Genomic DNA, 10275 nt, shown 5'->3' on the forward strand with positions numbered 1-10275 from the left:
GATGCGACCGCCCCTTTGGCGACAACCGGGACATTAGCGATGGCCGGCGCGACACCGGCTTGAGGGACCACATGCGTTACCGCGCGCCGCCGCTTGACCACGCTTGTTGATGAGACCATGGTAGCGACGTCGGCGGGGGTCACGGGGGTGGTTGGTGTAGCGGCGGAAGCTCCTGCGACCGCGGGAGAGGGTGGTGGGGCCCGCGAGTTAGCAACAACGTCCGGCTAGGTCGATTCGAGACTCATGGTGGCGATATCGGATGGCGGTGACGCAGAGGACGGTGAGGGCGCGCAGATCGGCGAGGGTGGCGGTTGGGAGGAGGTGAAACTTCCGTCGCGCAAACTAGGGTTTGTGCGGGCTGCATTCGGTTCGCTCCTTCGGCCCCTACAAATACAGGCCGAGTAGGGGTTTCAGTCTCGGACTAATTTTTTTTTCAGTTTCGCCTACTTTACGGTATCTAATCGGCGCCGATTTAAGAACCGAACCCTTAAAATTGCAGTTATTTTTCGGTTTTACCCAGTTTACGGGCTGTAGAGATGCTTTTAGCGTCGCAAGCCCCTTTGCCCGCACGCACGGAGGGAAGGAACCTCGGTCCGGCCCAACTCAGTCGAAAAGCAGCCCATCCAGATCTGCTAAGCTCGTCACCGTCCGATCAAGCTCAAACCATCTAAACCCTAGCGCCGCCACTTACATAACAGCCGTCCCTTCAATCTCCCACCATTTCCCACACCACCCAAACCCTACCCAACCCACCGGCGGCGGCGAAGATGGTGAAGTTCCTCAAGCCCGGCAAGGCGGTGATCCTCCTCCAGGGCCGGTTCGCCGGCAAGAAGGCCGTGATCGTGCGCGTCTTCGAGGAGGGCACGCGCGACCGCCCCTACGGCCACTGCCTCGTCGCCGGCCTCGCCAAGTACCCCAAGAAGGTGATCCGCAAGGATTCGGCCAAGAAGACGGCCAAGAAGTCGCGCGTCAAGTGCTTCCTCAAGCTCGTCAACTTCACCCACCTCATGCCCACCCGCTACACCCTCGACGTCGACCTCAAGGACGTCGCCTCCGGCGGGCCCGACGCCCTCGCCACCAAGGACAAGAAGATCGAGTCCGCAAAGGCCGCCAAGGCGCGTCTCGAGGAGAGGTTCAAGACCGGGAAGAACAGGTGGTTCTTCACCAAGCTTCGCTTCTAGGAGCAAAGCAAAGCGCCTTTTACAATACTTCTAGTAGTTGCTTGTTCTTTCTTCTATCAATCCCCTACACTAAGCAATCTATGTTTTGGTATTGCCTATGAAGATTGGTTAGTTTGGATCTCGCAGAGAAATTTGATCAAGACATGGTAATGTTTTGTGTGTTAAATCATGCTAAGGATACATCTGGCTGCAATTTTGTTGACAAGTACAACATGAGCTGTTTATTTCCTTGTTATATTGCTAGCCTTGTCTGTTGTCGACATGTGATGCATCCACTCCCTCTTTTACTGTGTTGTTTCCGGGATATTTTATAATATACCACACTTTTCTTTGATTCTTTGTTATTTGCCATGTGACCACCACATGTCAGTGACAATGACAGGTGGTGGTCATGTGGTAAATAATAGAGAATCAAAGAAAAGTGTGGTATATTATAAAATTCCCCGTTGTTTCCTATTTATGGCCGTGGTTTCATATGTGTAATATTTGTGTAGGATTCTATTAACCGTTGGTGTTAAGTAACTACCCATCGTACTGAATTAGTCTCCAGATTATTCCTTTCACTGCCTTCTAAGCTGCACTTAGCCACCAAGCATGTTGGGTTGCACTAACTACTTATATGTATAGATGCCAGTACAATAACAGCCCTCTGTCGTTGTTTTGCTATATACACATCTTCAAGGCATACAAGTAAGCCTTTTTTTTGGCTTACCAGGATGGTGCATCAATTGTTTCTCTCAGTGGTATCATAGTAGGAACTGAGCTATATCTTTTATACCATGTTTACCCTTGAGAGGAACAACTGATACATTATATGGTAATCCACTGATAGTGCACCACACATGGCACAATAGTCGGATCAAACAGTATCTGCTGCTGGACTAGGATTTTTGAAGGGCTTGAGCACAACTTCATGCTTGAGATCCTCCTGGCATTTGCTTGTTTTCTGCTGGGCTCCCTTGTTAGTGTTCAGCAGTTCTTTGTTTTTTTGCTAAATTGACTATCCAAAACAGAGAGAGGATGCATGTTAGCTTGTGGTGCCATCTTAATTATGTTGTTGGCTTCTAGCTTACTGCAGCTTAAAATTTCGTGTTTTAAGTTAATATATAAGGCATTAGTTGCTGCTCCCAATTCCTAAAGTAATGTTGAAGTTACAAACGTAAACCTTAACCCTAATCTGTTTTATCATTGTGGCCTTGATGCTAGATTGGTTATCAATTAAAGATAAGAGGTGCATTTTTTGTTGTAAAATAGGACTTGAATCTAACCACATTAGAGCATTATTTGGTGGCATGCATGTGGTGTAAAGCATTTGTCTCACTAGGCTTGGAACCATTTTATGCCCTTGAAATTAACAAGTATAGCAGTTTTCTTCACTGTGTACTGTTCATATCTTAGTTAATCTATTTGGCAGACCATCTTTGCTTCACTCATCATACCTTGTTATTGTCTCCTCATCTATTATGATAGGATATATGCTGCAAGAATAAGATTAGTCAAGTGTTGTCCTTGTTTTGGTCTCTTGTGTGCATGTGTGTTGTGTGCGTAGACTAATTGACCTACAATGAAGATGTATGTGTTGTTTCAGTCAAGTTTAACATGGTATTAGAGCTTTAGCGCTTGCTAAAGCTCTGATACCAAGTTAGATTTGAAAGAAATAACAGATACATCACATCATAGGCCAATTTGTGTATGCATATAGTACACAAAACAAAAGAGTCCAAACAAGCACTTCATGTGACTAATTTTATTGAAGCAGTAACATAAGTTGTAGTTAAAGAACATTGCTGATGATCAGCCTTTGATTGATTAGGCTTGTTAAATTAAGAAGCTAACAATGTTCTGTTCTTGTCACTGCAATGCTGTGAGCCTAAGAGCAGAATTTGCATTGGGTACATACTTTTTTTTTGTGCTGCCTTTGTATAACTCAACCCTAATTGAATTAATTCATGGATCGTGTACTGGTTATATTTGCCTTTCATATCTGCTGTATTAATATGGCGGTTCAAGTATTATATTGTAATAATACTCTAATCTGTGTGCAATACTTTGGGCAAGTTGTTGATATTGTTTCTGATGGTTCACCTATGTTCGTTCTGCTGCTTGCACAGAAAACTATTGCGGCATGTTATGTTTATTAGAAGTCAGTTGCTGTGTAGAGTGTCATACTCTTGAGAATGTTTTGAAGCTGGCTATTGTTGTGGGCTGCTATGTTAGTGATGTTGTACTTGGATTTGTGAAAATTCTATGACAGGTTGGAAACTACTGATGCAGAACATGAATTGGATTGTTTTGTGGAGTGAGGGCTGTCTGTAGTTCTCTACTCTATAGCCTGTTCATGCTTTCCTCTTCCCGAATTTTTTGCAAACTTGGCCAGCTATTTAATGCACTTAGCCAAACATGAGTAGCTGTTCTCAAAGCTCATAATCAAACAAACTCGTCTGGTGTTCCATATTTCCTCTGGCGTGGATTGCAAAATCTACCAGCAATATCGATCAACCGATGGGGTAAGATTTAGTGTGTTTTGTTGGTATTCTAGAGCCAGATTTGCTGCCTGGAAGCTGAACCAATGGAAAGCTGCACCAAAGGGTTGACACTTACTAGTACTAGGCTGCCAAGCCACTCCAGTTCGTTTCATTCTATTCTCCTCCATCCTCTCGTACGTCTTCTTTTTCCACCAACCTGGCTGTCTGCTCCATGTCCTCAGCCTTCTGAACGTACCATTTAGTGTCAAATCGGCATACAATTTAAGATGCAGCCAAATCTTGATGGAAGGGAGGGACCATCTAGGAATTTCCATGAGCACAAGGGCTGGCTTGCCCTTTGGGGCGGCAGAGGTCCATGGTATAGCGAAGATACATGTGTAGACTGATCCAGAATGGATTAACAGTAGGTAATGAGCTTCAGCAAAGGGACATCAAAGGAGTTAGATGTATTGCTTGTAATCGCGAGGAGTTCCTTCTGCACAGGTTCTGGAAATGTCCACACTCGGTAGCAATTTGGGAGTCTGCTAGTCAATTTACTGGAATGCCCTTTCAAGGACCAGATGCCACGGTTCGTGCACAATGTGATCTGTATGGTTGGTTATTGGACTGGCTAGTGAAACTAGATGACAAGGAGCTTAGTATCACTGTGATGATTATGTATCAGGCCTGGCTCGCTAGAAACGAGGCACGCGATGAGATTCAAATTGCTGCTCCGTCGGTGATTGTGTGTCGTTCTCTGTCTTTGCTCGAGGGCATTGGAGGTAGTGGTGTGATTCTCTGGGATCACCATGGCAGGTTCTTCGGGGGATCTAGCCGCTTTTTCTCTTCAATACCCGACCCAGAGCAAATTGAGCTCCTGGCTTGTAAAGAAGCATTGATACCAGCAAGGGAAACGGAAATACAAAGGGTGTGTTTGAGTCGGATTGCCTGTGACAGATCTTCGGAGTAGCGATACTGATCGGTCTCTTCATGGATCATTGGTGGAGGAGACCAAAGCATTGCTGCACGGCTTCGTCAATCACTCAATCAGGCATGTGCGCCGCAGTGGAAGTGGTGTAGCGCATTGTTTAGCGAAATTTAGTTGCAAGAATAAAGTTTGTAAGGTGTGGGAACTTTGACCCTCCAGAATTTGTTGTAGACCTTTTGGCATCTGAGCGTGCCTCTATTTAATATATTGCAGCTTTGATCTCAAAAGAAAAAAAGCCTTCTGAATGTACCATAGGGTTGAACGGCCAATGAGGATTGTGTATTTGACTATTTGTTTCTCAAGAGCCCTCTGAATCTACCATAGGGTTAAACGGCCAATGAGGATTGTGTATTTGTTTCTCAAGCGTTTAGGGCGCTCTTGCAAATTGCGAAATCCATTGCATCGTTTCGAATTTACAGCAGCTAAACGGTCAATACTTAACAAGCTGTCACTGCTGTCAAAGCTCGGAACCGAACAGATTTGCATATAACACATGATAGTGCTGCATCCTCAGGAACTAGTGGAATAAATATGTCAAGAGTGCCCCGTTAAAAGGTTAATTTTTTGTTAGAGTGAATTTGGAATTTCCTGCAGAATTGAAGGCATATTATAGTGCCTAATAGTAATTGGCAAGCCTCAAAAAAAGACTTCTTTGAGAATGGCGTGGAAACATTCGTTCTCTGTTTTGTTGTCTCAGGCCACAAGAAAAATGAGAACAGTAAACAACACTCTCGGTAGCTAACTAAACAATAAACAAGACTTCTTTGAGTACTGTCTTGCTTGACAAATGAAAATGCAGTATTAATGTTATTCCACTGAATAAGTTTCACACAGAAAACAGTCATTCAGTTTTTGCATGCAAGTAAATTAAAAAGATCAGTATAAATCAAAGAGCTTTGTAGCACGTATCAACATTGACAAAAATGAATGTTGAAGGAAAAAAATCAAGATCAATGTAGCAAACAGCTTCACATCTTCCTAAGATTTTTCATCTCTAGGGATTAGTTAACCTCTGCTTCAGCACGTGAGCAAAATCCTTCCTCGGAACCTCCTCTTCCTGGCGAGCACTAATATTCTTCAGCTTCACCTTCCCGTCCCTTATCTCGGACTGACCAACTATCACCATCCATGGAATTCCTGACTGTGTCGCGTATCTTATGTGGTCTTGCACCCTGGTGCTGAGCTTGATCTCCGCTTTTATCTCAGCCCTCCACAGCTCGCTTGCGAGCTCGGCTGCCAATGTAAGGTCCTTCCCTAGAATCGACAGCAAAACCTCCGTCTCGGTGGTCCGGGTCTCCTGTGATATTAGAATTTTAATCCGCTATTCCAACTTGATAACGACTAGATGGAAATTGGCAGGGGCATTGAGGAATATACCTGGTTCTTTTCTTTCTCCTGTTCTTCCATGATCGCAAAGACTCTTTCCATTCCAAGGCTGACGCCAACAGCGGGGACTTGCTTGCCAGCAACAATATCACCCACTAGGTTGTCGTAACGGCCACCAGCCGCAATGGAGCCAACCTATTGCAACAGAGTTATCACATGAATCAAATGAAGAGACATTTCCTTTGTTGGAAAAATGATATTGGATAATGCATCAATGTGCAATAGAAGAAGCAATTGTAAAAATATGATTTGAGGTTCAGAATCCAGTGTATCAAGCAATCATAGCATAAAATGGTGACTATAACTGAAAACATAAATCAGTGTCTGTATGAAGTAATATGATTTCACAAAGTAAAATATGAGATTAACTGGGAACACTAACAAGGTAACAGGTGAGGCAAAGATATGGATGAAAAATTCGAACCTGTGTGGTACCCTTGAACACAGCTTCATATATCACACCAGTATAGTAATCAAGGCCTCTGGCAAGGCTTAAATCAAAACTTATCACGTCTATCGCATTTGCTTTTTCTAGAGCTTTGAATAATATTTCCAATTCATTCAGTGCAACGACAGACCCATCATTCTCAATAAACTTGCTACCTTCCTTTCTGAGTTCCATCAGAACTTGTAGCGGTGGTCCTCTTGTCTTCACTAAATTGCCAATCTTTTCAGCGGTTTCATCTGATACACCCTTCTCTTCAACCTATGCCAGCATATTGAACAATTAGGACCATGACAAATAAATCCATACCAAGATCACGCACCATAAAGTAGACCACTCATTTGAAACGAAGCAGAAAAAGGAGTACGGATCCTTACCATTTCCTTCTTCACCTCTTCGAATGTTAGTTTGTCGAGCTTGTCAATGCTGGAGCAAACTGTTCTGAACTTCTCAGGGGGCACACCACAAATCTCCAGCATTCCATCAAGCAGCTTTCTGTGATTTAATTTTATCTCATACATGCCAATATCTAGCTTATCCAGCAATTCGGTCAAAACTTTGATAACCTCGAAATCTGCTTGCATGGGCTCGTACACTCCAGCAATGTCAAAGTCACATTGATAGAATTCTCGATATCTTCCCTTTGACGGTCTATCTCTCCTGTATACTTTTGCTATCTGGTATCTCCTCATTGTAGTTATGTGATTATTCATGGCAAGATACCGGGCAAATGGAACAGTCAGATCATACCGCAAAGAGCAGAGCTCACCGCCCTGCAGGTTATTTGTTCGTAAGACTTGAAACCATCAGTAATAAGAGAGCTTAATAAATGTAACGTCGGAGTATGCAAGGTACTAACAAAGGAATGACCAAATTATCGAATGCCCTGAATACTAGAAGTTCTACTATGAACCTTGTCCAATACTATATTAATCTAATATAAAGAACTGGCGCCACGATGAACAAAACAATTTTTGGGATTTTCTACGAGACAGAACCTTTCCACTAACATTTATTTAAGTATAAAAAGACATTGAAACTGTACCTGATCAGCAAGGTCATATATCAACTTGGAGTCTTCACCATATTTGCTCATAAGGGTCTCTCTCAACTCAAATACAGGTGTATCAAGTGCAACACCACCGTGCATCTTAAACACACCTGTTATTATCGAAAACGCACGCTCCCTTATGGCCATTTGCCGCCCCGCAAAGTCACGTGTTCCCTAAAACGAGCAAGGATGAATAATAAGATAAACGAAGTACAAAACTGACATATGCTACGCAAATCTCCAGTTAAGAAAAATAAAGACTCGTCCCCGCGGGCGAGTCAGGGCGGAACCCTAATCCCTCCTCCGCCCCAGACCCACTCCGCCCCCTCCTCCGCCGCCGGTGGCGGGAGCCGCCGGGCAAAGCCCGCGCGGTGCCGCCGGCGGCGGGCATCTCCACCAACCGCATGTCTGTAGGGGCGCGGGTAAACCCGACGGCGGCGGCAGGAGCTCCATGGCTGCCCAGCGACGGCGACGGCGCTGGGAAAGGCGGCGACGGCGCTGTAGATGACGGCGACGGCGCTGGGTTGTCGGCGACGGTGCTGGGCGGCCGGAGTTGGCGCCGTGGCGGCGCGGGTCGGCCGGCCCAGATCTGGGCCCTTCGGGCCCGATCCGGGGAAGGCGGGCCCCGGCCGTTCTGGGCACCTGCGCCAGGGTGCGGTCACCCACCTGCTCCACGCCCGTCCTCCTCGGCTCCGAGCGCAGGGTGCTGCTGCTCTGGCCGGGTTGAGCTTAGCCTAGCGCCATCTTGGCGTGGTGGCTCAGGGCGCCCGTGCGGCGCTGGCGGCGCGGTAGGCGGTGCTGGGTGAACGGCGATGCCTCTCTGAGGTGGATGCGCGCAGACCTGCTTGCGAGTCCTCCCTTGATTGGGTCAGCGCGTGAGCAATGGGCGAAGAGCGGACAGTGCTTGCGGTGGTGAGGTACCATTCTCCGGGCGAAAGCCCTGCCTTTCGGGGCCGGTGACGGCGACGCCTGCGGGCGCCGTTTCCTCTGTGGCGTCATCGAGGAGTTCCGGCATCTCCCTCGCCTAGGGTCTCAGGTTCCGGGTGAAAACCTTAGATTTGGCATGCCAAATCGGGTGACGGCGGCGTCTTTGACGTCGTACCCTCCATGGAGGCGTCGTCTTTGGAGCTTTGAGTTCAGGCCGTAGTCCTTCCTCGTGGATCTCTGTGTTGGCCACATGGGAGGCGCCTTGCGATGCATGTGTCGCGCTAGCCTCTTGAGCGGTATCGCGGTGGCTTGCGCGACGAGGATCTTCCTCGGACAGCGCAAGCATGCCTCTGGATGTGCAGTGGTGGGCTGGCCTCTGTGCTTGATGGTGGGCTGCTGAAGACTGCACACTTGCACGTCGGTGAGGTTGCTGGGAGCTAGCCGCTGCGCCGACGGCGTCCCCGGATCTGGGCTGAGGCCGGAGCAGCAATGCCCCCAGCTGAGCCGTGGTGGGCTCGCGGGATCCGGGTGGTACGCGTCTTGGCTGCGGATGGCAGGTTCTTGGTAATTTCGTCGATGCACAAGCAATGCGGCTTTCACCGGCATGGGTCCTGTTTAGCGGAGGAGCTCTCTCTGTAGCATCTTAGAGAAGCACTCGACGGATTTCGGCACTTTGTCGTAGTCTCGTTCTGAGTGTTGGGTGTGTGTGTGTGGGTGTCTCGGCCTTGTCTTAGGCTTGTAATGTAAACTCCTTTTTCTATCAATGAATCGAATCGCAAAGCTTCTTGCGTTTTCGCGAAAAAAGTACAAAACTGACAGACTAAAGATGCTTCTAAAATCTACTCAATGTCTCATTGGAGCAGAAAGAAAGTGGAGTAAGAAACACGGACAGTGATCCAAATATTTGCTTACCTTGGGAATTTTAGGCAATCTCCTCTTCTCTTTCTTTTCCTCTAAAATCCCCTTGAGTTTTTCCATGAGGGACTCAAATTCAGGGCGCCTAGGATCAAACAGCGACCATAGCTTGGTCCTCCAATCTTTAACCAGTTCAGAGTTCACGCCGGGAACATCCTTTCCATCCGTGACATGATCCCTGAGCAGCATCAGTACAGAAGAATTGCCATCCACGCTAGCTCGCGGCTTCTGAATTGTACTGTGGGCGGTTTCGATCACTGCCATGGCCACAGCAGCCTCCCACGCTAGGCAGCCTCTGAGCTTGAGCAACTGTTCGTGCACTCGCCGCAGGACGGTCACGGCATCCGAATCGGTGATCATCTCAGCAAGCGTCCCCTTGAGGTCGCCGACATCGGCGCCACCGGCGGCAACGAGCTCCTCCCTGAGCCTGGCGTCGGCGATGCTCCCGGCGCAGAACCTCGCTCGTTCGGCGCTCATCTTGCACATAAAGTGCGCCGAGGTTGCGAATTGCGTCGCCAGCAGCATCAGAACGTCCTCCTTCCCCTGACCGGCGTCCAGGTCGAGCGCGCGCACTGCCTGACGGAAGTTCCCGTGCACGGTGGGCACGCCGGCGAAGGAGTTCGTAGAGGTGCCTCCGGCTTCACGGGAGCCCGCGAGCCTGCTGGGTCCTCTTAGGAGCATCTTGAGGTCGGCGGCGACGTCGGCCTGGTCCTTGGTGGAGTAGCCTGAAGCGGGCGCGTCGAACGCCGCCGCGGAGTCCCATCGCACGGCCTCGCAGGACAGCGCGGCGACGGCGTCGGCGACGCGGGCGAGGGGGGCCGCGCAGCACACAATCTCGGCTGCGCCGGCGGCTAGGCCATCGGCCGTCGGTGAGGCGGGATTACCCATTGCCATTGGGGATAAATAAAGCAGGGCTA

General features: G+C 48.1%; 2 protein-coding genes across 2 annotated transcripts; one reads left to right on the forward strand and one right to left on the reverse strand.

Annotated features, from left to right (window-relative positions):
- Positions 1–738: 738 nt before the first annotated feature.
- On the forward strand, positions 739–1416 carry LOC124683483 (60S ribosomal protein L27-3-like). The gene has a single exon (XM_047217986.1). It carries the CDS (start codon positions 768–770, stop codon positions 1179–1181), a length of 414 nt encoding a protein of 137 aa, XP_047073942.1. The 5' UTR covers positions 739–767; the 3' UTR covers positions 1182–1416.
- A 4081-nt stretch (positions 1417–5497) lies between these two features.
- Positions 5498–10252, reverse strand: LOC124657316 (histidine--tRNA ligase, cytoplasmic-like). The gene is made up of 6 exons (XM_047195890.1): positions 9356–10252; positions 7511–7690; positions 6843–7238; positions 6445–6726; positions 6012–6155; positions 5498–5931 (listed from the first exon to the last, which is right to left on the reverse strand). Exons 1-6 carry the CDS (start codon positions 10250–10252, stop codon positions 5629–5631), a joined length of 2202 nt encoding a protein of 733 aa, XP_047051846.1. The 3' UTR covers positions 5498–5628.
- Positions 10253–10275: the final 23 nt, after the last annotated feature.

Source organism: Lolium rigidum, chromosome 1, assembly GCF_022539505.1.
Source record: "Lolium rigidum isolate FL_2022 chromosome 1, APGP_CSIRO_Lrig_0.1, whole genome shotgun sequence".
Lineage (NCBI taxonomy): Eukaryota > Viridiplantae > Streptophyta > Magnoliopsida > Poales > Poaceae > Lolium > Lolium rigidum.